Genomic DNA, 27,000 nt, shown 5'->3' with positions numbered 1-27,000 from the left:
AGCATCTGCATTCCCCAATCTTTCACCATTTAGGAAATACTCTGCCTTTCTGTTTTTTCTACCAAAGTGGATAACTTCTCATTTATCCACATTATAATCTATCTGCCATGGAAGGAGTGCAGCGAAGATTCACCAGGCTGATACCTGGGATGGCAGGAATGATGTATGAGGAGAGATTGTGTCGAGTGGGCTTATACTCACTGGAGTTTAGAAGATTGAGAGGGGATCTCATCGAAACTTATAAAATTCTGTCAGGCCTGGACAGACTAGATGCAGGAAGGATGTTTATGATGGCCGGGGAGTCCAGAACCAGGGGTCATAGTCTAAGGATAAGGGGTAAGCCATTTAGGACTGAAATGAGGAGGAATTTCTTCACCCAGAGAGTGGTGAACCTGTGGAATTCTCTGCCACAGAGGGCGGTGGAGGCCAGTTCATTAAATATATTCAAGAAAGAGTTGGATATATTTCTTAAGGCTAAAGGGATCAAGGGATATGGGGAGAAGGCAGGGACAGGGTACTGAATTTGGATGATCAGCCATGATCTCATTGAATGGCGGAGCAGGCTCGAAGGGCCGAATGGCCTACTCCTGCTCCTATCTTCTATGTTTCTATGTTCTCGCCCACTCACTGAGCCTGTCGAGATCCCCTTGAAGCCTCTTCACATCCTCTTCGCAACTGACATTGCCACCTAGTTTTGTGTCATCAGCAAATTTGGAAATGTTACATTTAGTCCCCTCATCCAAATCATTGATATAGATTGTGAATAGCTGGGGCCCAAGCACCGATCCTTGTGCACATATACCCCCAGGTCTCTCTGTTCATGCACCCCCTTTAATTTATATTGCCTCTTCTCGTTCTTCCTACCAAAATGTATCACTTTGCACTTTTCTGCGTTAAATTTCATCTGCCTCGTGTCCGCCCATTTCAAAGCCTGTCTGTGTCTTCTTGAAGTCAATCACTATCCTCCTTACTTCACCAGATGTCAAAGTTTTGTGTCATCTGCAAATTTTTAAATTGTGCCCTGTACTCCCAAGTCCAAGTCATTAATATATATCAAGAAAAGCAGTGGTCCTAGAACCGACCCCTGGGGAACCCCACTGTGTACCTTCCTCCAGTCTGAAAAACAACCGTTCACCACTACTCTCTGTTCCCTGTCATTGAGCCAATTCCGTATCCATGCTGCCACTGTCCCTTTTATTCCATGGGCTTCAACTTTGCTCCAAGCCTATTATGTGGCACTTTATCAAACGCCTTTTGGAAGTCCATGTACACCACATCAACCGCATTGCCCTCATCAACCCTCTCTGTTACCTCATCAAAAAACTCAATCAAGTTAGTTTATCACGATTTGCCTTTAACAAATCCTTGCTGGCTTTCCTTAATTAATCCACACTTGTCCAAGTGACTGTTAACTTTGTCCCTGATTATCGTTTCCAAAAGCTTACCCACTCCCGAGGTTAAACTGACCGGCCTGTAATTGCTGGGTTTATCCTTACACCCTTTTTTGAACAAGGGTGTAACATTTGCAGTTCTCCAGTCCTCTGGCACCAGCCCCATATCTAAGGAGGATTGGAAGATTGTGGTGATGTTTGGACACAACATGCTGGCCCTCTAACACATTGTGCTGTGTTGCACTTATCTTCCTTGAAATAAAATGTTGTGATGCCTCCTCTGGCAAGGAAGGTACTGAAGATCAATAAGATAGTTGCAAGAGAACAACAACACTTGCATTTATATATCACCTTTAACGTAGTAAAACATCCCAAGGCGCTTCGCAGGAGCGATTATCAAACAAAATTTGACACCGAGCCACATAAGGAGAAATTAGGGCAGATGATTAAAAGCTTGGTCAAAGAGATAGGTTTTAAGGAGCGTCTTAAAGGAGGAGAGAGGTTTAAGGAGGGAATTCCAGAGCTTGGGGCCTCGGCAACAGAAGACACGGCCGCCAATGGTGAAGCGATTAAAATCGGGGGTGCTCAAGAGGCCAGAATTGGAGGAGCGCAGAGATCGCGGAGGGTTGTAGGGCTGGAAGAAGTTACAGAGATAGGGAGGGGTTGAGGCCGTGGAGTGATTCGAAAACAAGGATGGAAATTTTAAAATTGAATTAAAAAAAAGAGAATGAAGGCCTGATGTTGGGAGTGTAAAGATTCAGTCTCGGGGAAACAAAGGGCTACAGTACCTTGTATATAATATCACACCACAAAGTGTCCAGAAACGCACTGCTGACCCTTGAGAAGACTGCCAGAGACAAAACATCATTGGAGCAGCAGGAAAGCGAGCTGCAAACATACGAATATGGTGAAGTCTGCGAAATTCGAGGACCGTCGTAACCGAACTTTGTTGATGGCATTGATTTAATGCTAGCGCTGATCCATTTAAAGTAAACGAGTTAACGCTGGTGTTGCAACATCGCTAATTGGAAAGTCTAGGCTCTCGTCTCTTCTTCGCACCTCTTTAAACTCAACCTCTGTAATTTGACAACTGTGAATTGCTACTGATTACAAATTAATGAGTGACCTTTTTTGATGCTATGATCTCATTAGTCAGATGATTTAGCTCCAACCAAGCTGGTTGGGTGAATGCAGTCCATGAAGTTAATGACTGTGATGCCGTAACACTGCTTGGACATGGTAATGGTCTGTTTCTCTTTTTCCCTATGAGGTGTAATAACTGTCTTCATTCTCCAGGATTTCGATGTGGTATCTTTTGCCTTGTGTCAGTCCATTTTGTTCTTTGTCTTGAGCCTTTCTTCCACATCTAGGAATAACAGAGTAGATCAAATATGGCTTTCAGCAAAATACATTTCTGTTTCTTCCATTTTTTTTTTTGCTTGTGCACATTATGGAGGCAGAGGTTATGATCTGGAACCTTCTTCCCCTTCACTTTCCTCTGACCCCAGCCCTTCTTCCGATACAGATCGTAACCTCTGCCCTTATTTTTTCGGATGGCAGCTGTTGATGATCCTGCTATTCCCATTTACACCTCCTCTAGACCCATCTTTTGTTTCTTTACTTGTCCCATTACCATCTCCATTTGCCTTGCACCATCATCCCTTTTGTCATTTAATCTCTCCTGCCTTCCACCCTATCACAGACCTTCCCTTTTGTTCTTTCCTCCCCTCCCCACTTTCCCTGTCCCCGCACTTGCTTAAAGTCTGTTACCCCTCTAACATTTTTCAGTTCTGACGAAAGGTCATCGACCTGAAAAGTTAACTCTGTTTCTCTCTCCACAGATGCTGCCTGACCCACTGAGTACATCCAGCATTTTCTGTTCTTATTTCAGATTTCCAGCATCTGCAGTATTTTGCTTTTGTATTAGTGCTACTGATAAAATGGCCAGGAGACCACCTGCAGCTCCACACCTCCTCCTCACCTGTAGGTCCATCGCAGAGTACCTGCCCTGTCCGTCTCTGGGCTTCTGCCCGTGGCCAACCCAGCTGTGAGATGTTGACAGAGATGGGATTGAGTGCTGCCCCTCTCCTCCACTTGCACTCCGGCTTGAGAAAGTACAGTGACTCTGTTGGCAAGTGGGGCCATCCCAGCATCCATTGCACAAATGAAAGTGCAACTCCACGTCACAGCACGGCTAAAACTTGGAATTCGCCCTCCCAGTGTGATATTTGAGTTTCTGACAACCATCATCATGGACTCTCTGGAGTCATAGAGTCATAGGGCTGGATTTTCATTCAGAAGTCGGGAAGGAGGCGGGACTACAACTTTTGGGTTGTAGTCCCGCCTCCATCAAGATGTGGCCAATCCACACGATTTTCACTTGATTGACCTTGTTGAGCCCACCCAGCGGGCTCAGCAGGCCAATTAAGGGCCACCCGACAACAGGTGACGTCACAGACTGAAATTTCATCTGTCAAGACGTGTTGACAGATGAAATATCAGTGTTTCACAGCTGTTTGAAGCTGTCAAACACTGACAGTCTTACTTCTAACCTGAGTCCTTCTACGCAGACTCAGTTAGAAATCTCGCCGGCACTGAAAGCTGCAGGCTGTCACTTTTGACAGCTCGCGGCCATTCTGCTTTCTGTGCCGGCTGAATGATGGACTCCAGAAACCTAGAGGAAGACAGGCTGTAAAGGTAAGTACAGGTAATTTAAACTTCTTTACACACTTTAGACACTCATGCACCCATCACTCACCTGAACACTAACATCTCGACCCCTCCAAGTCCTTCAACCCGACGGCCCGACTCCTCTAACCTGGCGTGGTTTGGAGCCGTCGGGAATCCCACACAACAACCTTCAAAATAGGGATTAGGCTAAAAACTGCCTGTTAACAGGCAGTTAATTGGCGCCAATCCCTTCCCGCCTCGGGTCCCAGTGCGGGGCGGGTACCCGCCTCCTTTGAAACTTACATGGAGGCGGGTTTTGGGCGGGATGGTGTCGGGACCCCCGAATTCGGGATTTTAGCCCCCCGCACGCCTAAAAGCCCGCCTCACGGCACACTGAAAATCGACCCCATAGTGTTATACAGCACAGAAAGAGGCCCTTCGGCACATCGTGTCTGCGCCGGCCATCAAGCCCTATCTATTCTAATCCCATTTTCCAGCACTTGGTCCGTAGCCTTGTATGCTTTGGTGTTTCAAGTGCTCATCTAAATGCTTCTTGAATGTTGTGAGGGTTCCTGCTTCTACCACCCTTTCAGGCAGTGAGTTCCAGATTCCAACCACCCTCTGGGTGAAAAAGTTTTTCCTCAAATCCCCTCTAAACCTCCTGCCCCTTACCTTGAAACTATGCCCCCTGGTTATTGACCCCTCTACTAAGGGGAAAAGTTCCTTTCTATCTACCCTATCTATGCCCCTCATAATTTTGTACACCTCAATCAGGTCCCCCCTCAGCCTTCTTTGCTCTGAGGAAAACAACCCCAGCCTGTCCAGTCTCTTCATAGCTGAAACGCTCCAGCCCAGGTAACATCCTGGTGAATCTCCTCTGCACCCTCTCCAATGCAATCACATCCTTCCTATAGTGTGGCGACCAGAACTGCACACAGTATTCCAGCTGTGGTATAACTAGCGTTTTGTACAGCTCCATCATAACCTCCCTGCTCTTATATTCTATGCCTCGGCTAATGAAGGCAGGTATCCCATATGCCTTTTTAACCACCTTATCCACCTGTCCTGCTGCCTTCAGGGATCTATGTAGATGCACACCAAGGTCCCTCTGATCCTCTGTCCTTCCTAGTGTCCTACCATTCATTGTGTATTCCCTTGCCTTATTTGTCCTCCCAAAATGCATCACCTCACACTTTTCAGGATTAAATTCCATTTGCTACTCTTCTGCCCATCTAACCATCCCGTCTATATCGTCCTGTAGCCTGAGGCTTCCCTCCTTGCTATTTACCACTCCACCAATTTCATGTCATCTGTGAACTTACTGACCATACCTCCTACATTCATATCTAAATCATTAATGTACACTACAAACAGCAAATGACCCAGCACCGATCCCTGCGGAACACCACTGGACACAGGCTTCCAGTCACAAAAACAACCTTCGGCCATCACCCTCTGCCTCCTGCCACTAAGCCAATTTTGGATCCAATGTGCTGAATTGCCCTTGATCCCATGGGCTCTTACATTCTTGACCAGTCTCCCATGTGGGACTTTGTCAAAAGCCTTACTGAAGTCCATGTAGACTACATCAACTGCACTACCCTCATCCACACACCTAGTCACCCCCTCGAAAAATTCAATCAAATTGGTCAGACATGATCTCCCCCAGACAAAGCCATGCTGACTATCCTTGATTAATCCTTGCCTCTCCAAGTGGAGACTAATTCTGTCCCTCAGAATTTTTTCCAATAATTTCCCTACCACTGATGGTAGGCTCACTGGCCTGTAATTCCCTGGTTTATCCCTACTACCCTTCTTGAATAATGGTACTACATTAGCTGTCCTCCAGTCCTCTGGTACCTCCCCTGTGGCCAGAGAGGTTCTGAAAATTTGTGTCAGAGCCCCTGCAATCTCCTCCCTTGCCTCACACAGCAGCCTGGGATACATCTCATCTGGGCCTGGGGATTTATCCACTTTTAAGCCCGCTAAAACCGCTAGTCCATCTTCCCTCTCAATGCTAATTTGTTCAAGTATATCACAGTCCCCCTGCCTGATTTTTATGCCTACATCGTCCTTCTCCATAGTGAACACAGATGCAAAATATTCATTTAAAAACTTCACCTACATCTTCCGGCCCTACACACAGATTGCCACTTTGGTCCCCCTAATGGGCCCTACTCTTTCCCTGGTTATCCTCTTGCCCTTAATATACTTATAAAACACCTTGGGATTTTCCTTTATTTTGCCCGCCAGTGTTTATTCATGCCCCCTCTTTGCTCTCCTAATTCTTTTTTAAGTACCCCCCTGCACTTTCTATACGCTTCTGAAATTAACCATTTAGTCGGCAGTCTTATGCTCTGGATATGCATCCTCCAGGAACTGTGTTGCCACTGCCCCAAACCACTCTGAATCCCAGAGACGGAAAGAGTAGGGAGGGAGCGGGACTAATTGGACAGCTCTTTCAAAGAGCTGGCATAGGCACGGTGGGCCAAATGGCCTCCTTCTGTGCTGCACTGTTCCAGGATTCTATGAACTTGTCTTTTCTCTTTACAGGCTCTGACTGACCTCTTGTGTATTCCCAGCATTTTCTGTTCTTACAAAAGCTTTCAATTTAGAAAAGGAAAGATAGGTTAGATGGAAAAAAAAACTAAAATTAAAGTTTAAAAAAAAATAGGCAGGTAATGAGAAAATGAAAAAGGGCAGGAAAAAAAGCAATGAAGATCCATGGTGAGCAAACTTCAAACGTTTAAATGGGATTAATTGTTAACTGAAATTATTTTAAGTACTTATTTTAAAAACTTAGGCTATGTTATAAGTCTCATCATTCATCAAGAAACTACTCGTGAATGGCCAGCTGGTGGCGCCGTCCAAGGAGTATAAATACTCGGGCGTGGGCCCAGCTTGCCAGGGACATTTTGTAAGACAAGGAACTAGTGAAATACAAGTAGACCGCCATGTTCTGAAACAAGTTGATTAAAGCCTTGCTTTATACTCAAACCAAGTGCGTAGTGAGTTTTATTACGTCAGGCTATTTCTAACATTCGAGCTGTAATAATTCCATTCTTGTATGGCCTCCGGAACTGCAAATCTCCCAAAGTCTGGTTGGCCCAGAAGGGGACAGGCACTTCCCTGGAAATGCAGGGTGAAACAGAAATGGGTTAAAGTACAGAATTGTGGTATGAGAAGAAGAATTACTGACTAGCTGTGCCTGCAGTGAATATTTCCAGTAGCAGATGGGTCATATATTGCCCTGCTGTCGGGTTATGTCGGGAGTGGAAATATAACAACACATCGTGAATCATGCACATATGTTTTGTACCAAGAGGATTGAAACAGGATCTAAGCAATGCCAGTACTTACATCTTGACTTGTCCCAGATGAAACTGTTCAACATCTCGCCCACCACGTATAATACATTTACAGCAGCGATCAATGCAACAAAGGTGACGATCTTCAGAAAACCGGGCAGGTGATCGAGAAGTGGATAGACCCACATTCCCGTCACATGATGGATCCAACAAATCCTGGGAGAAGGGGGGTGGGGGAAACAAGGAAATGCATACAGTTATACCTATCAGGAAAGGATGAACAGGCTGGGTCTCTTTTCTCTTGAAAAGAGAAGGCTGAGGGGTGACCTAATAGAGGTCTTTAAAATCATGAAAGGTTTTGATAGAGTGGATACAGAGAGAGTGTTTCCACTTGTGGGGACGAACAAAACTAGAGGCCATCAATATAAGATAGTCACCAAGAAATCCAATAAGGAATTCAGAAAAAACTTATTTACCCAGAGAGTGGTGAGAATGTGGAACTCGTTACCACAGGGGGTGGTTGAGACGAATAGTATAGATGCATTTAAGGGGAGGCTAGACAAGCATATGAGGGAGAAGGGAATAGAGGGTTACGCTGATAGAGTTAGATGAGGAAGGATGGGAGGAGGCTCGAGTGGAGCATAAACGCCGGCATGGACTGGTTGGGCCGAATGGCCTGTTTCTGTGCCGTATATTCTACGTAATTCTATGCAGTAAACCCTTTATTGCATGACTGACTGGCAACAGCAAAGGACCCTTGCACCACAAGCCCCACAAAGTAAAGTTTTACATATGCCTTGGAGGGTCCTCTCCTGCCTGATGACCGGCCGCAGACCTGCTCCAGCCTGGCTGGAGGAGCCACAGCGGATTCATCCTGGCTCAGGCCCAGGTTAAAATGCAATCAGGGTCAACTGCAGCAACAAGCAGCAATACTGACTGAATGAAAGCCTATTCAAAATAAAAATAACCAAAATGGTGCCTTTCAGAGAAGCTACTTGAAAAGGGAACATTCGCAGAGCTATGCGGAAAGAGCAGGGAGAGTGGGACTGATTAGATTGCTCTTTCAGAGCCGGCACAGGCACTATGGGCCGAGTGGCCTCCTTCTGTCCTGTACCATTCGATGATCAATGGTAATACAGGCTTCTGCCCAATAATTATATTGAAAACATCGGCCCGAATACAAAACTGGTCATTCTACTTTGAACCGGAGCTGATGTTGTCCCTAAAACCACGGGACAGGAGGAATTTCACCCTGAGTGACCTTTGTAAAATGAGCTTTTTCTGTAGGTTGTCCAAGGCCACAGCTTCTCTTGCTGAGGGTTGCCAAACTCTCCAGGATTGCCCTGGAGTCTCCAGGGACTAAAGATTAAACTTCAGGGCACAGCAGCATTCAAAGAATTGTGCATTTTTTTCATTTTCTTTCAACACTTTTCTTTATTAGTTAGAAAAATATTGGAGATAGAAAGACAGACTTCTATAGTGCCTTTCCCAACCAAGAAGGCAGGGACAGGGTACTGAATTTGGATGATCAGCCATGATCTCATTGAATGGCGGAGCAGGCTCGAGGGGCCGAATGGCCTACTCCTGCTCCTATCTTCTATGTTTCTATGTTACCAGACGTCCCAAAACGCTTTACAGCCAATGAAGTACTTTTTGAAGTGTAGTCACTGTTGTAATGTAGGAAACGCAGCAGCCAATTTGCGCACAGCAAGATCCCACAAACAGCAATGTGATAATGACCAGATAATCATTTTTTAGTGATGTTGTTTGAGGGATAAATATTAGCCAGGACGCCGGGGATAACTCCCCCTGCTCTTCTTCTAAATAGTGCCATGGGATCTTTTACGTCCAACTGAGAGAGCAGACGGAGCCTCGGTTTAACGTCTCGTCCGAAAGACGGCACCTCCGACAGTGCAGCACTCCCTCAGTACTGCACTGGAGTGTCGGCCGAGATTTTTGTGCTCAAGTCTCTGGAGTTGGACTTGAACCCACAACCTTCTGACTCAGGGTGCTACCAACTGAGCCACAGCTGACAGAGATGGGGTGGGGGAAAAGTACGGTTTGACCGGGCGGGTGCGGTTCGGTTGGAGGCCATATGATGAAACCTCCAGCAATATGTCCAACCAGAGTTGGCGACCCTACTTGGGCCCATCGTCGAGCTTTGGGCTGTTTTGTTTCAAACAAATTATCTGGCCAGATTCTGCTGACTCTCATTTCTAGTTCTTGAAGGGCAGACGAAGAAATAGATTCATTGACTGGGGCTGCGATCAAAGCTGCGAACGCAGCACTTACCAGACATTAATAGGCAAGCACATCTTACTCTTCAGCATGGCCTCAATGAAAATAAGCTGAAAGCGAGGCTGTGCTCTTTCTGATTAACAGTTCAATTCTTTTCACTGTGGGCCAACAGACAATGCCTTTGCGTATTGTTATATTCTCCCCACCACACCCTCCGCCCAAAGACAATTACAGGAAGTGCGGTGATTCAGCATCATTAGTGAATGAGATTTGTAGAAGACACATAATACTGGGGGTGGCGGGACCAAGTGTGAGGTCACACAATATTGAATCCATTTGTCTCTGTTACGCGTGTAATAGTCCACCTCCTCTCGCGTTGGTGTCCACAGGTGATGTTTTATAAAAACAAATAAAAATATTATTTAGCTCATCCATGTTTCACTGAAATCCATTTTCCTCCCACATGTTTTATGTCACTGCTTGGCAGGTTTACTGTTAATCTTTTGTCACCAGCAACAGCAACAACAGCTTGCATTTCTGTAGCGCCTTTAACATAGTAAAACGTCCCAAGGCGCTTCACTGGGGCGTAATAAAACAAAGTCTGACACCGAGCCGCACAATGAGATATTAGGACAGGTGCTTGGTCAAAGAGGTAGGTTTTAAGGAGTGTCTTAAAGGTGGAAAGAGAGGTAAAGAGGAGGAAAGGTTTAGGGAGGGAGTTCCAGACCTTAGGGCTTGCGCAGCCGAAGGCACGGCCGCCAATGGTGGAGCGATTAAAATCAGGGATGCTCAACAGGCCAGAATTTGAGAAGCGCCGATATCTCGGAGGGTTGTGGGACTGGAGGAGATTACAGAGATAGGCAGGGGTGAGGCCATGGAGAAGACCAGTTGGATCTGGAACATGTTGAGCTCCTGGTCTCGTGACTGTTAATGACTCCTTGTGCCGAATCTCAAAAGTCAGAAGAGGTATAAAACAGTCTGCCGATTCGTTATCACCCATTTTTCACTATTGCACTAAAGCAAAATTACCCCCCAGTCAGTTTCCTATCTATCCTAACATGGTCTTTGGACCTGGATTACACATCCCAGATAAAATCCCAAGATTTGGCCGTCCAGCTTCATAATGAGGGGCAAATGAAGCACCAGGTGGAAAGCCTTACAGAAATCAATGAAAGCAGAGTAGGTGGGGTTCCCCGAGCCTTAAGATGTTCTGCAATCTCATGTAAAGCACTACTCATTCACCACCGAAGTGAAACCCTGCCTTTTCCTTTCTGATGGTTCTGCTATCCTCCACAGTATCTGATATACATTCCAGAGAGCTGCCTTAAGACTGAATGATATCAGTGAGATTCTTTGGCCAGCTTTCAGGCTCAGCACAGCCTCCCCTTTGTGGTTCGAGACCATTACTCTGCACTGGAACACAGAGGGTATGCGTGCTTCACCAGTTTGGAGTGTTAGTCTGGAAGGACCAAAAGGTCGTCTTCATCCAAACCTATCGTGTGATTAATGATTAAAGAGCAAGGATTCGGCCTGACACAAAACTTCTTCTTAACTCTAGTCCAAAACAAACGTCTTCAATTCACGATGTCCATTTACTAAAGATTTATGAGCACAAAATGTAATGCCAGCAGGGCAGAAACATTTCCACAAGTGGATGATTAACTTTTATGCAGAGGTTTGTCTCATCGGTAGGCGTACTGTACAGTACATTCAGGAGATAGTTGCCAACAAAGGTTTAAACTGTTTCCTTGGCTCCTGAGCTTGATCTCCTCCATGCTCTCATGCCCTCAATTGAACTCCACCCGTTGGAAGCGCTTGGGCGGTAACCAGACAGAAACACAAGTGAATACAAAAGTGGAGAAGTTATGCTGAACCTTTATAAAGCGCTGGTTAGGCCACAACTGGAGTATTGCATCCAGTTCTGGTCACCACACTTTAGGATGTGAAGGCACTTGAGAGGGTGCAGAGAAGATTTACCAGAATGGTTCCGGGGATGGGGGATCTGAGCTACAAGGACAGGTTGGAGGAGCTGGATTTGTTTTCATTAGAGCAAAGGAGGTTGAGGGGTGATCTGATAGAGATGTACAAGATTATGACGGGTATGGATAGGCTAGATGGGGAAAGGCTGCTCCCACTAGTTGATGGTGCAAGGACTAGGGGACACAGATTTAAGGTTTTGGGCAAGAGATATAGCGGGGATGTGAGGGAAAACTTTTTTACGCAGTGAGTGATGAGGACCTGGAACTCGCTGCCGACGGAAGTGGTGGAAGCGGAGACACTCGATATTTTCAAGGGGAGACTGGATAGGCACTTGAGGGAAATAAACTTGCAGGGCTACGGGGATAGAGCGGGGGAATGGGACTGACTGGATTGCTCTACAGAGAGCCGGCATGGACTCGATGGGCCGAATGGCCTCCTTCTGTGTCGTTATGACTCTATGGGCTGGATTTTCTCAGCCCCAAGGAGGCGGGCATGGAGGCAGGACTGCCAGTAAAGTAGCAGAAAGTGGGGGCGGATGACAAACCCGTCCCCATCCTGCCTCCGTGCCCTTTTGCCAGGAGGCGGGAAAATGTGCTGCTTTGGGTCCCGTCTCCTGGAGGCGGGAAAGGGATTAAATCCTTTTAACTGCCTGTTAACCGTTTCAGCCCAGAGTTTGATCGGCTCTAGCAGCTGTTAGTGGTGCCCATCCATGTGACTCCACCCATTTCTTTTTCCTCAACGTTCCCTATTTCTGTATGCGGGGCGGGTTAGGAGCAGTAACAATGCTCCTCACTGGGGTTCTGCTGCTGGGAATAGAGTGTTGCTGTAGTCTTTAAAACACTGCTATTTAATGGGGTGACATGTATTTTTGGAGAGTAACAGCCTGCGGGGTGGTTATCAGCGGTGAAGCTCCCAAGGTGCTCAGATACATATGAGGATGTTTTACCAGATGAAGAGCTTGAAGGGTACGGCTGTTGGGGATAGAGGGCAGGAAGTTTCTGACGTAAGAAAACTACTAGGCACTTGGTCTAAGCGTTAAACAAAGCTTTAATCAACTGTTTTACAACATGGAGGTCTAGTTGTGTCCTTCACTAGTTCCTGTTAAGAATGTCCTGCGCAAGCTGGGCCCGTGCCCGAGTATTTATACTCTCCCTGGACAGCGCCACCCGCAGGCCGCTCAGTATTATATTTCATAAGTCTTCCTTTCATGAATGACTGATTCATGTCCGTTTATAAGAGGGTTGAGTAGGTCATATGTGGGGTGGTTGCAGAAAGGCCCAGCTGGAGTCTGGTGTCCAATTCTGGGCATCACACTTTAGGAAGGACATGAAGGCTTTGGAGAGGATGCAGGGGAGGTTTACTAGAATGGTTCCAGGGATGAGGGGTTACAGTTACGTGGATACACTGGAGAAGCTGGGGTTGTTCTTGGAGCAGAGAAGGCTAAGAGGAGATTTGATAGAGGTGTTTAAAATCATGAAGGGTTTAGATAGAGTAAATAAAGAGAAACTGTTTCCAATGGCTGAAGGGTCGATAACCAGAGGGCACAGATTTAAGGTGCTTGGCAAAAGAATCAGAGGTGACTTGAGGAAAGACTTTTTTACGCAGCGAGTGGTTAGGATTTGGAATGCGCTGCCTGATAGGGTGGTGGATACAGATTCAATAGCAGCCTTCAAAAGGAAATTGGATCAATACTTGAAGGAGAAAAAATTGCAGGGAAATGGAGAAAGAGCGGGGGAGTGGGATTAATTGGATTGCTCTTCGAAAGAGCTGGCACAAACTCGATGGGCTGAATGGCCTCCTTCTCTGCTGCACTATTCTATGATTCAATGATAAGGTACAACCTCCACCACCTCAGGAAATGCCTCACAGTGCAGGAAGAGGTTCAATGACCTTACAGGAGTGGCCATGGTACGTAAAGGCACTGTTCCCAAACCACATCTTATTCAAATGCTGGAGGCTTCATTCACCTTCTTACCTCTCTTTTTGTGTCATCGAATCCTAGGATCTTACAGTACAGAAGGAGGCCAATCGGCCCACTGTGCCTGTGCCGGCTCCTTGAAAAAGCTGTCCAATTTAGTCCAACACCCCAGCTTTTTCCCCCATGATCCTGTAAATGAGTCCTCTTCAAGCACATGTCCAATTGCTTTTTGAAAGGTCCAATGGAATCTGCTTCCACCACTCTTTCAGGTAGTGCGTTCCAGATCATAACAACCCTCTGTGTGAAAAAAAATCTTCTCATTTCTCCTCTAGTGCTTTTGCCAATTATTTTAAATCTATGACGACCTCTGGTTACCATCCCACTTGCCTTCTTATTTCCTCCATCAAAACCCCTCATTATTTGGAATACTTCCAATATGTCTCCCCGTAACCTTCTCTGCTCTAATTACAACAATCCCAGCTGCTCCAATCTCTCCACATAACTGAAGTCCTTCATCCCTGGTATCATCCCGGTAAACCTCCACTGCACCCTCTCCAAGGGCCTTGACATCCTTCCTAAAGTGTGGTGCCCAGAATTGGACACAATACTCCAGCTGAGTCATCACCTGGGTGTCAAGGAAACTGACCTACGTAAACAGGAACCTCTGGAAACAGTGAAGCATCACTGCAACTCATAAACACTCTGTGAAGTCACATGGCCTGCCACAATGGGATTATTAGAACAGGTGTCGGCCATTTGGCCCTTCAAGCCTGCTCCGCCATTCAATAAGATCATGGCTGATCTTCTACCTCATCTCCACTTTCCTGCACTATCCCCATATCCCTCGATTCCCTTAATATCCAAAAATCTATCGATCTCAGCCTTGAATATACTCAACGACTGAGCCTCCACAGCCCTCTGGGGTAGAGAATTCCAAAGATTCACAACCCTCTGAGTGAAGAAATTTCTCCTCATCTCAGTCCTAAGTGGCAGACCCCTTATTCTGAGACTGTGACCCCTGGTTCTAGACTCCCCAGCTAGGGGAAACATCCTCCCTGCATCTACCCTGTCAAGCCCTGTAAGAATTTTGTATGTTTCAATGAGTTCACCTCTCATTCTTCTAAACTATAGAGAATATAGGCCTAGTCTACTCAATCTCTCCTCATAGGACAATCCCCCAATCCCAGGAACCAGTTTGGTGAACCTTCGTTGCACTCCCTCTATGGCAAGTATATCCTTCCTTAGGTAAGGAGACCAAAACTGTCCACAATACTCCAGGTGTGGCCTCACCAGGGCCCTATATAATTGCAGTAAGACGTCTTTACTTTTATACTCAAATCCTCTTGTAATAAAGGCCAACATACCATTTGCTTTCCTAATTGCTTGCTGTACCTGCATGTTAACTTTCAGTGATTCAGTTAGTCTTGAAGGACAGTTGATTTAAAGGGATAATGCATCTGCTGGTCTCAGTATATTGGGTACATATGTGGGGTGGAAACAAATGTATATGCTGCTCACATTCCTTCAACATTATGGTTACTTCCTGAAAAGGAAAAGTTCACACATAGCCACTGCCAGAGAAATGCAACTGGGAGAGGAGGGCTATTACTGGATACCCTGAGAGAAAGCTCTGCAGACAATTGGCAGACAGATAGGTGAGGCTACGGGAGATTGCAAGGTGGCAAGAGAAGGGTGGTGAAGACTTGACAAGGTCCACCATAGTTGGTGCCGGCTTTATGTTCTTTCTCAAAGTATTGCAAAGTCCTGACTCTCAGCTGCTATTTCCTCAAGGGGAAATGTCAACTGTGTGCACAGCTAAACACAAACTCTTCTGTTTCTCACATCGTCGGGGGGTACGTTGGCGGAAGAGACCAGTCGCTCTGATAACCAGACACCAATAACTGCTGCCAATTCCCGATACGCAACTCTCTGCCACATCCTCACCAACTCCGTCACAGCCTCCTGTCTACTCTAGCACCAGCCCAAAGACACCCACTCGGGCGTAAGTAGTCAATGAATCAGCAGAGTTTTTCACTGGGGGAAACATTGAGCATTGATGACCACGAGGACCTGGAAGAGGAAACATAGAAACATAGAAACATAGAAGATAGGAGCAGGAGTAGGCCATTCGGCCCCTCGAGCCTGCTCCGCCATTCAATGAGATCATGGCTGATCATCCAAATTCAGTACCCTGTTCCTGCCTTCTCCCCATATCCCTTGATCCCTTTAGCCTTAAGAAATATATCCAACTCCTTCTTGAATATATTTAATGAATTGGCCTCCACTGCCTTCTGTGGTAGCGAATTCCACAGGTTCACCACTCTCTGGGTGAAGAAATTCCTCCTCATCTCAGTCCTAAATGGCTTACCCCTTATCCTTAGACAATGACCCCTAGTTCTGGACTCCCCGGCCATCGGGAACATCCTTCCTGCATCTAGTCTGTCCAGGCCTGACAGAATTTTATAGGTTTCGATGAGATCCCCTCTCAATCTTCTAAACTCCAGTGAGTACAAGCACAATCGACCCAATCTCTCCTCGTACGTCATTCCTGCCATCGCAGGTATTAGCCTGGTGAATCTTCGCTGCACTCCTTCCATGGCAAGAACGTCCTTCCTCAGATAAGGTGACCAAAACTGCACACAGTACTCAAGGTGCGGTCTCACCAAGGCCCTGTACAACTGCAGCAAGACATCCTTGTTCCTGTACTCGAACCCTCTCGCTATAAAGGCCAACATACCATTTTCCTTCTTAACCGCCTGCTGCACCTGCGTGCTTACCTTCAGCGACTGGTGCACAATAACACCCAGGTCTCGTTGCACTTCCCCTTCTCCCAATCTATTGCCATTCAAATAATAATCTGAAGAAGGGGAGAGTGCTACTTTTCCACGGAGGGTGAAGAAAAAACATACCAACAGTCTCCAAAGTAATTCATTGTGTGAAGTGTTTTACGACGACTCAATGTAGTGAAGCACTTTGTAAATGGAGTTAGGCCGCACATCAGCCATGATCTCACTGAATGGCGGCGCATGTTCGAGGGGCTAAATGGCCGATTCCTGGTCCTATGTTCCTAAATATAAATAAACAACAAAAACTTGCATTTATATAGCGTGTTTCATGTAGTAAAACATCCCAAGGCGCTTCACAGGGGCATCAAACAAAATTTGACCCCGAGCTACAAAAGGAGATATTAGGACCGATGACCAAAAGCTTGGTCAAAGAGCCAGGTTTTAAGGAGCATCTTAAAAGAGGAGCGGGAGGTAGAGACGTGGAGAGGTTTAGGAATTCCAGAGCTTAGAACATAAGAAATAGGAGCAGGAGGAGGCCATTCGGCCCTTCGAGCCTGCTCTGCCATTCAGTAAATCATGGCTGATCTTTGCCTCAACTCCACTTTCCTGCCCTACCCCTATATCCCTTGATTCCCCTAGAGTCTAAAAATCTATTGATCTCTATCCTTGAATATCCTCAATGACTGAGCATCCACAGCCCTCTGGATTAGGGCCTGGGGCCTAGGCAGCTGACTGAAATAAGAATTTTGTTCTTTTCCTCTAGAGGAGTCGTGCAGTTGGATTCCCATTTCCAACAGCAGCCTGACTACTTGGGTTGGGTTTGCTGCAATACCTTCTTGTAGCAAATTATTTTTCAGACATGCTGGTTCTCCTGACCGAGGTAATGAAAGCACACTCAGTGACAGATTAAAGTGCTTTCTTCCAAGGGGTGTCCGTACCATATTTGTCCATGTCTCCAAGGACTTTTTTTATAGAATTACAGCACAAAATGGGGCCATTTGGCCCATCGTGTCTGTGCCGGCCGAAAAAGTGCTATCCGGCCGAATCCCACTTTCCAGCTCTTGGTCCGCAGCCCTGCAGGTTACGGCACTTCAAGTGCATATCCAAGTACTTTTTAAATACGATGAGAGTTTCAGCCTCTACCACCATTTCAGGCAGTAAGTGCCAGACCCCCATCACCCTCTGGGTGAAAAAAATTCTCCTCAACTCCCCTCGAATCCTTCTACCAATTACTGTAAATCTATGCCCCCTGGTTATTGACCTCTCTGCTAATTCTATCCTATCCACTCTATCTAGGCCCCTCATAATTTCATACACCTCAATTAAATCTCCCTCAGCCTCCTCTGTTCCAAAGAAAACAACCCCAGCCTGTCCAATCTTTCCTCATAGCTAAAATTCCCCAGTCCTGGCAACATCCTCGTAAATCTCCTCTGCACCCTCTCTAGTTTCAACCCGTTAATATTATGGTTGTTGCACTATCAATTGTTGCTCATAGTAACAGTAATGTTTTGGGTAGGAGAAAGACCTACTGCTATGATTACTGTTATGTACTGTACGAAAAATGTTATAAAAATAAAGGGGAGAAAAAAAAACCACCAAAGTGAAGCCGGTCTCACATGCCCAAAGGTCGAGTGAGTTAACATGCCCAACTGACTGGTGGTTTATTTTCTGTAAACCACCAAATCTCAAGTTCCTGTGGTGACTAAGTGGATAAATGCACCTCTCAGTGTGGTATTGAGTCATAAAGATCAAAGAAGCCCCAGGTTCGATCCCTGGTTTGCATTGAGATAGCTGACCTCAGATAAGGGTAGGGTGGCCCACAATTGGCCTCACTGTTCCTGAATTAGGGAGCAGAAAAAAAATAAAGCTATAATTCCTGCTTCCATCAGCTAGTCAGTGACCCCTCACAACTGGAAAATGCATAGGCATGGACATCCAGCTTAGCTGTGATACCCTTCCCACAATAAGATAGATTGTCTACTGCTAATCCCTCACTGTCTGCCAGCATTCAATGAACCATATGACAGTTAGATAAGGTGGGTAAGAAGGCATACGGGATACTTGCCTTTATTAGCTGAGGCATAGGCTATAAGAGCAGGGAGGTTATGCTAGAACTGTATAAAACACCAGTTAGGCCGCAGCTAGAGCACTGCGTGTAGTTCTGGTCACCACATTAAAAGAAAGTTGTGATTGCACTTGAGAAGGTAGAGGGGATTTATGAGGATGTTGGCAGGACTGGAGAATTTTAGCTATGAGGAAAGATTGGACAGGCTGGGGTTGTTTTCTTTGGAACAGAGGAGGCTGAGAGGAGATTTAATTGAGGTGTATAAAATTATGAGAGGCCGAGATAGAGTGGATAGGGAGGACCTACTTCCCTTAGCAGGGGGTCAATAACCAGGGGGCATAGATTTAAAGTAATTGGTAGAAGTAGAGGGGATTGAGGAGAACTTTTTTCACCCAGAGGGTGGTGGGGGTCTGGAACTCACTGCCTGAAAGAGGCAGAAACCCTCATCACATCAGATTTAAAAATGACGTGGATATGCACTTGAAGTGCCGTAACATATAGGGCTACAGACCAAGAGCTGGAAAGTGGGATGAGGCCGGATAGCTCTTTGTTGGCACGGACAAGATGGGCCGAATGGCCTCCTTCTGTGCCGTAAATTTCTGATTCTATTATATCCCAGCACTAGTCAAGTGCTTTCAGGAGAGACAGGGAGGAAAGGGATAAAAAAAATTGTGGGGGGGGGGGACGGAATATGAAACAGCTAAGTATCATGTGTACTTTGTACTTTAGTCTACACACTGAATGAAGCAGTAAAAAATTGGGTAGGATATTGTAGCGGTTATGCTACTGAACTCTTTATTCGCCGTGGCATAGAATACAAGAGCAGGGGGTTATGCTTCAACTGTATAAAACACTAGTTAGGCCTCAGCTAGAGCACTGCGTGCAGTTCTGGTCACCACATTACAGGAAAGATGTGATTGCACTAGAGAGGGTACAGAGGAGATTTACAAGGATATTGCTGGGAGTAGAGAATCTTGGCTATGGGGAAAGACTGGAACAGAGGAGGCTGAGGGGAGACCTTATTGAGGTGGATAAAATTATGAGGGGCCTAGATAAAGTGGATAGAAAGGACCTATTTCACTTAGCAGAGGGGTCAAAAACCAGGGGGCACAGATTTAAAGTAATTGGGGGAAGGTTTAGAGGGGATTTGAGGGGAAATTTCTTCACCCAGAGGGTTGTGGGGGTCTGGAACTCACTGCCTGAAAGGGTGGTAGAGGCAGGAACCCTAACCACATTTAAAAAGTACTTGGATGTGCACTTGGGATGCTGTAACCTGCAGGGCTACGGACCAAGAGCTGGGAAGTGGGATTAGGCTGGATAGCTCTTTGTTGGCCGGCGCGGACACGATGGGCCAAAATGGCCTCCTTCCGTGCTGTAACTTTCTATGATTCTATGAACTCGTAATCCAGAGGCCTGGACTAGTAATCCAGGAAAAATCAATTCATAATCCCGCTGTAGCAATTTGAGAATTTCAATTCAGTTGTAAAAAAAAATGGAAATCAAAAGCTGATATGGGTAAAAGTGACCGTGAAGCTGTCGGATTATCGTAAAAACCCAACCGGTTCACTAATGCCCTTTAGGGAAGCAAACCTGCCGGCCTGGCCTGCATTTGACTCCAGTCCCACATCAACGCGAACTGCTCTTAACTGCCCTCTGAGGTGACCGAGCAAGACACTCAGTTGTATTGATCCTCTACTGCAGCAGCTCAAGAAGAAGGTCCATCACCACCTTCTCAGGGCAACTAGGGACGGGCAATACATGGCGGCTTTGCCAGCGACACCCACATCCCGAGAATGTATAATGAAAAAGATGTTGGTGTGGGGAAAGGCCAATCGGTGGCAACTTGGCCCAGTTAGCAATACTCACATTTTTGGCCAGAAGGTTGTGGGTGGGCTCAAGCCCCACCCCAAGACTTAAGTGCATAATTTAGGTTGACACTCCAGTACATGGGAACCTAAGAAATAGGAGCAGGAGTCGGCCATTCAGCCCCTCGAGCCTGCTCCGCCATTCAATAACATCATGGCTGATCTGATCTTGGCCTCAACTCCACTTTCCCGCCCGCTCCCCATAACCCTGGACTCCCCTGTTTTACAAACTCTGTCTGTCTCCGCCTTGAATATATTCTTTCTTTCTTTCAATGACACAGCTCTCTGGGGTAGAGAATTCCAAAGATTCACGACCCTCTGAGGGAAGAAATTCCTCATCATCTCCTTTTTAAATGGGTGACCTCTTATTCTGAAATTATGCCCCCTAGTTCTAGATTCCCCCACGAGGGGAAACATCCTCCCTGCATCTACCCTGTCAAGCCGCCTCAGAATCTTATCTGTTTCAATAAGATCGCCTCTCATTCTTCTAAACTCCAATGAATATAGGCCCAACCTGCTCAACCTTTCCTCATAAGACAACCCTTTCAACTCAGGAATCAACCCCGTGAACCTTCTCTGAACTGCCTCCAATGCAAGTATATCCTTCCTTAAATAAGGAGACCAAAACTGTACGCAGTACTCCAGGTGTGGTCTCACCAACGCACTGTACAGTTGTAACAGGACTTCCCTACTTTTATACTCCATCCCCCTTGCAATAAAGGCCAATATTACATTTGCCTTCCTACACTGTTAGAGGCAATGTCCTTCTGATACGATGTTAAAATAAGGTGCTATCAACCTGTTCCTATGGAAGTTAAAAAGTATAATGGGAAGACAATAGGAATGGTATTCTGGCAGGATCAGCTTTATTCAAACTAATTTAATGTCCTTGTCAAAAGATCGCTGTCGTAGGGCATGCATACCAACACGTTAGAAGAAAGAAATTCCAGATTGCATCCCTAAGCCACTGTAAAGAAACTATCAATATTCAGTTCCACACATGTGGCATGAAGAATTTTACTAGCTTGTTGTTAATCAAGAATACATATTTCCTGGGCAGCTGGTTTACTTCACAAAGTCTGGCACAGTCAAGCTGAACCTGGCCAATATCTGGCTCTGCAGTATCCAACTGTGGATGACTCTGTAGAGAGAATGGTTCTCAGCAATGGTGTCAGCCGTGGCTCAGGGGGTAGCACTCTCGCCTCTGACAGGGGGTCGCATTCTCGCCTCTGACAGGGGGTCGCACTCCCTCCTCTGACAGGGGGTCGCACTCCCTCCTCTGACAGGGGGTCGCACTCTCGCCTCTGACAGGGGGCAGCACTCTCGCCTCTGACAGGGGGCAGCACTCTCGCCTCTGACAGGGGGCAGCACTCTCGCCTCTGACAGGGGGTCGCACTCTCTCCTCTGACAGGGGGTCGCACTCTCGCCTCTGACAGGGGTTCGCATTCTCGCCTCTGACAGGGGTCGCACTCTCTCCTCTGACAGGGGGGCGCACTCTCGCCTCTGACAGGGGGGCAGCACTCTCGCCTCTGACAGGGGGCAGCACTCTCGCCTTTGACAGGGGGGTAGCACTCTCGCCTCTGACAGGGGGTCGCACTCTCGCCTCTGACAGGGGGTCGCACTCTCGCCTCTGACAGGGGGCAGCACTCTCCCCTCTGACAGGGGGTAGCACTCTTGCCTCTGACAGGGGGTCGCACTCTCGCCTTTGACAGGGGCCAGCACTCTCGCCTCTGACAGGGGGTTGCACTCTCACCTCTGAGTCAGGAGCTTGTGGGTTCAAGTTACAGAGACGTGAGACAAAAATTCAGGCTGACACCCCAGTGCAGTAGTGAGGCAGTGCTGCACTGTCAGAGGTGCCATCTTTTAGATGAGATCTCAAACTAGATGCTCTTCCAGGTGGACGTAAAAGATCCCACGGCACTATTTTGAAGAAGAGCAGGGGAGTTCTCCCCAGTGTCCTAGCCAATATTTATCCCTCAATCAACATCACCAAAACATAGAAACATAGAAGATAGGAGCAGGAGTAGGCCATTCGGCCCCTCGAGCCTGCTCCGCCATTCAATGCGATCATGGCTGATCATCCAAATTCAGTACCCTGTCCCTGCTTTCTCCCCATGTCCCTTGATCCCTTTAGCCTTAAGAAATATATCCAACTCCTTCTTGAATATATTTAATGAATTGGCCTCTACTGCCTTCTGTGGTAGAGAATTCCACAGGTTCACCACTCTCTGGGTGAAGAAATTCCTCCTCATCTCTGTCCTAAATGGCCTACCCCTTATCCTTAGACTGTGACCCCTGGTTCTGGGCTCCCCCACCATCGGGAACATCCTTCCTGCATCTAGTCTGTCTAGTCCTGTTAGAATTTTATAAGTTTCAATGAGATCCCCTCTCATTCTTCTAAACTCCAGCGAGTACAAGCCCAATCGACCCAATCTCTCCTCATACGTCATTCGTGCCATCCCAGGTATCAGCCTGATGTATGATCAGTATAAAATGTGAGATTATTCACTTTGGTAGGAAGAATAGAAAAACAGAATATTTTTTAAATGGTGAGGAACTATTAAATGCTGGTGTTCAGAGAGATTTGGGTGTCCTTGTGCAGGAAACACAGAGAGTTAGCGTGCAGGTACAGCAAGCAATGAGGAAGGGAAATGGCATGTTGGCCTTTATTGCAAGGGGGTTGGAGTATAAGAGTAAGGAAGTCTTGCTACAATTGTACAGGGCCTTGGTGAGACCACACCTGGAGTACTGTGCACAGTTTTGGTCTCCTTATCTGAGAAAGGGCATATATGCCTTAGAGGCGGTGCAACGAAGGTTCACTAGATTGATTCCTGGGGTGAGAGGGTTGTCCTATGATGAGTGATTGTGTAGAATGGGCCTATACTCTCTGGGGTTTAGAAGAATGAGAGGTGATCTCATTGAAACATATAAGATTCTGAGGGGGATTGACCGGGTAGATGCTGAGAGGTTGTTTCCCCCTGGCTGGAGAGTCTAGAACTAGGGGACATAGTCTCAGGATAAGGGGTCGGCCATTTAGGACTGAGATGAGGAGGAATTTCTTCACTCGGAGGGTTGTGAATCTTTGGAATTCTCTGCCCCAGAGGGCTGTGGGGGCTCAGTCTTTGAGTATATTCAAGGCTGAGATCGATAGATTTTTGGACTCATGGGGAATCAAGGGATATGGAGATCGGGCAGGAAAGTGGATTTGAGGTCGACGATCAGCCATGATCTTATTGAATGGCGGAGCAGGCTCGAGGGGCTGTGTGGCCGACTCCTGCTCCTAATTCTTATGTTCTTATGTTCTTATTATCACATTGCTGTTTGTGGGAGCTTGCTGTGCACAAATTGGCTGCCGCGTTTCCTACAACAGTGACTACACTTCAAAAAGTACTCATTGGCTGTAAAGCACTTTGGGATGTCCGGTGGTCATGAAAGACGCTATATAAATGCAAGTCTTTCTTTCTCAGTTTATATAAGGGCCTTGGGTTGTTTTCTATGTTAAGGCCATTACGTAAGTGTAAGTTGTTGTTGTATATTACTGGATTTAAAATATATATCTATATATATATTACAGTACCTCAAAAATAGAAGAAAGCCTGAAATGAGAAAGGTCAATATGGCTCATTGGTGTCATTCCTTCCATTGGCCTTGTACAATCGAGCATACCTTTTACCAAACCCATTTAATGTCCTGAGATTAAATTCTGCAACCTTCTTTTCTCCTCACACCCCCAAGGGTAAAACAAACTAAACTCCCAAAAAAACACCTATGTAGCTTTACATTCTGCGTTATTTTTATTTTTTGGCTGGTTGCCCTAGGTAGCGTGCAATTCCAAATTTCTAGACGCTCAGGAATTTTCATGTTCCTCCCAGCATTTCGAAGGCTTCAGTCTTTCAGCCTCGAGCCCAGTGTGAATGAGGTAATCACCGAGTTTCTTTTTTTAAAGGTGTTAATCAACTGCTTTTTTAACTGGGAGCTTATTTACATGGGCGCATAATCCACCTAATAGGGACCTGGAGGCAGTCGGCAGCATCAGAGGAGGCCGTACAAATCCGGCAAATTCCAAAAGAACAGCAAAAAATAAGGAGTGAAGTTCCAGGACAGCAGGTAGGTGGTTGGTGGCTGAGTATTAGCCTTTCTTTTCTCTCGAGCTTAACTAGATAAAGTAATTAATATAACTATAAATAATTGGGTGAATTAAGACTTTAACAAAGAGTGCGAGAGAAGCGGCCGAAGATACAGGTAGGCCTGACTTTTAAGACTTTTGGGGGGGAAAATTCGGTTGTTTTGCACCTCCCGTTAGCGCCTTAAGAGGGCGCTAATGGGGCGCAAAGCAACTAGCGCCCGGGCGCGACGATGTTTGCGCCGCTCGCGAAATTAACTAGACATTTTGTAGCGGCGCTAAACACTACCGCCACGATCTCCTGCGCCGGCAGGTTGTGACGACAGTCGAGTGCGCAACGCCCCGGTAGCGCCCCGGACTGGATATTGAGTGGTGCTCCCTGCCTTACCGCCTGCCGCTAGCAACAACAGGTTGAGGGGAGCGTTTTGCAGTCAGAAAGGGACTGGGGGACTATTTAAAGGCGACCGCTTCCTGCCTTTTTGTGTTGGTGACATTTTTGCACTACGCATTCTGAGAGAGAGAGAGAGAGAGAGAGGGAGAGATTCAACGCTGTGTGAAGGAGTTTTGGGCACTGAGCAGCACTTTGCAGGTTTATTTTGATTTGCCCTTCCTTGCTTCGCCAGCGCTCTGAGGTAGCGCCTCGCTCCTCGGCCTTTGCGTCTTAAGACAAGTGTGAAGCGCCTGATTTAGCGATCCAATCACCTCCAGGGGTGATAAAAGCCAAGTTTGCCATCGGAGGCGATAATTAGCGCCAGGCGCTAAACTTTGCGCACGGCCGATAATGGCGCCCCAAAAGGGACGATAATTTTTCCCCCTTAGTCTTAAGTTTATTTCTGTGTAAGTTAGTTAATAGTCGAATAAATAGAGGCATGTCAGGGCACCTCAGCCCTGTGAAATGCCTATCTTGTGCCATGTAGGAACTCCAGGATGCTTCCCGTGTCCTGGGCAACCATGTGTGCAGGAAGTGTCGTCGCTGGAGGAGCTCGAGTTCCGGGTTTTGGAGCTTGAGCAGCAGCTGGCGTCACTGCGGTGCATCCGTGAGGCTGAGAGGTTCGTGAATAGCACGTTTCAGGAGGTGGTCACCCCGCGGAGTAAGAGTGTGCAGGCAGAGAGGGAATGTCAGACAGACAAGGAGGACCAGGCAGGTAGTGCTGGCGTCCCCTGAGTGCATCTCACTCTCTAACGGGTATTACTGGTGAGGGCGATTGTCCCCCTGGAGAGTACAGCCAGAGCCAAGTCCACGGTACCATGGGTAGCTCAACTGTACAGGGGGAGAGGAGGAAGATCAGGAAAGTAACAGTGGTAGGGCATTCAATAGTTAAGGGAACAGATAGGCATTTCTGTGGCCGCAGACGTGATTCCAGGATGGAATGTTGCCTCCCTGGTGCCAGGATCAAAGATGTCACTGAGTGGCTGCGGAACATTCTGAGCGGGGAGGGTGAACAGCCAGAGGTCATGGTCCATATCGATATCAACGACATAGGTAGAAAGAGGGATGAGATCCTTCAGGCAGATTTTAGGGAGCTAGGAAAGAAATCAAAAAGCAGGACCTCAAATCCTAAAAATTCGGTTGCTTTACGCCTCCCGTTAGTGCCCTAAGAGGGCGCTAACAGGGCGCAAAGCAACTAGCGCCCGGGCGCAGCGCTGCCAACGCCTCCCGCAAAATTCAGCGGGAGGTTAGCGGCGGCGGTAACCGTTAGCGTCCAGCGGCGCTGCACCGCCAGCGATGACGTCATCGCCATGTGCAGTGCCCCACTCACGCCCCGGCCACGATCTTCGGTAGCGCCCCCCCTGACGTACCGCCGGACGCTATGTCCGATGGGGTCAGGGGGGCCTACCTGCGGCCGGGGCGGTGCTAATTAAAGGGAAGCTGCCAGGCGGCCATTTTTGTTGCTGGCCGCCTGCCAGCACCTGCCCCCTCTGCCGTCCCTGACCTCCTCTGACGCCCCCCCCCCCCCCCCACCACCACCCCCGCGGAGTGCTAGCTGCGCTCCATGAGCCCGGCACTTCTCTTAAGTGCTGGGCTCGTTTGCTGGCACTCCACTTCCTGGTGGCCCAGCTGGGCCCCGGGTCGCGCTGCGCTAGGCAACTCCCCTTTAAGAAGAGGAGGAAGTGGCGGAGGCAGATTCAATCGTGGCTTTCGAAAGAGATTTGGATAAGTACCTGAAGGAAAAAAAGTTGCAGGGCTACAGGGAAAGGGCAGTGGAGTGGAACTAGCTGAAGTGCCCTTGCAGAGAGCTGGCACGGGCTCGACGGGCCGAATGGCCTCCTTCTGTGCTGTAACCATTCTATGATTCCACTACTTCATGGGTAAATTCAAGTCTTCATTGAGGTTTGTTAATTCTGTGCTCATATCGTTCATTTCTGTCGGATGAGATGTTAAACCAAGGTGGACGTAAAAGACTATTTCGAAAAAGAGCAGGGGAGTTATCCCCGGTGTCCTGGGCCAATATTTAGTCCTCAATCAACATCACTAAAACAGATTATCTGGTCATTATCACAATGCTGTTTGTGGGATCTTGCTGAGCGCAATTTGACTGCCACGTTTCCTACATTACAACAGTGACTACACTTCAAAAAAGTAATTAATTGACTGTAAAGCGCTTTGGGACATCATGCGGTCGTGAAAGGCGCTACATAACTGCAAGTCTTTCTT

At 47.1% G+C, this 27,000-nt stretch overlaps 1 protein-coding gene across 1 annotated transcript in view; it reads right to left on the bottom strand.

Moving 5' to 3' along the window:
- Window positions 1-538: 538 nt before the first annotated feature.
- aig1 (androgen-induced 1 (H. sapiens)) overlaps window positions 539-27,000 on the bottom strand; it is a 208,004-nt gene continuing 181,542 nt past the window's right edge. The window contains exons 5-6 of the mRNA XM_085979235.1: window positions 7,422-7,585; window positions 539-2,757 (exon numbers count right to left, since the gene is read on the bottom strand). Coding sequence (XP_085835361.1) covers window positions 2,717-2,757; window positions 7,422-7,585 — 205 coding nt within the window. The 3' untranslated portion in view covers window positions 539-2,716. The remainder of the gene's footprint in view (window positions 2,758-7,421; window positions 7,586-27,000) is intronic.

Source organism: Somniosus microcephalus, chromosome 3, assembly GCF_052327205.1.
Source record: "Somniosus microcephalus isolate GS21.2 chromosome 3, FLI_Smic_1.0, whole genome shotgun sequence".
Taxonomy (NCBI): domain Eukaryota; kingdom Metazoa; phylum Chordata; class Chondrichthyes; order Squaliformes; family Somniosidae; genus Somniosus; species Somniosus microcephalus.
This window is presented reverse-complemented; position numbering and strand designations above follow the sequence as displayed.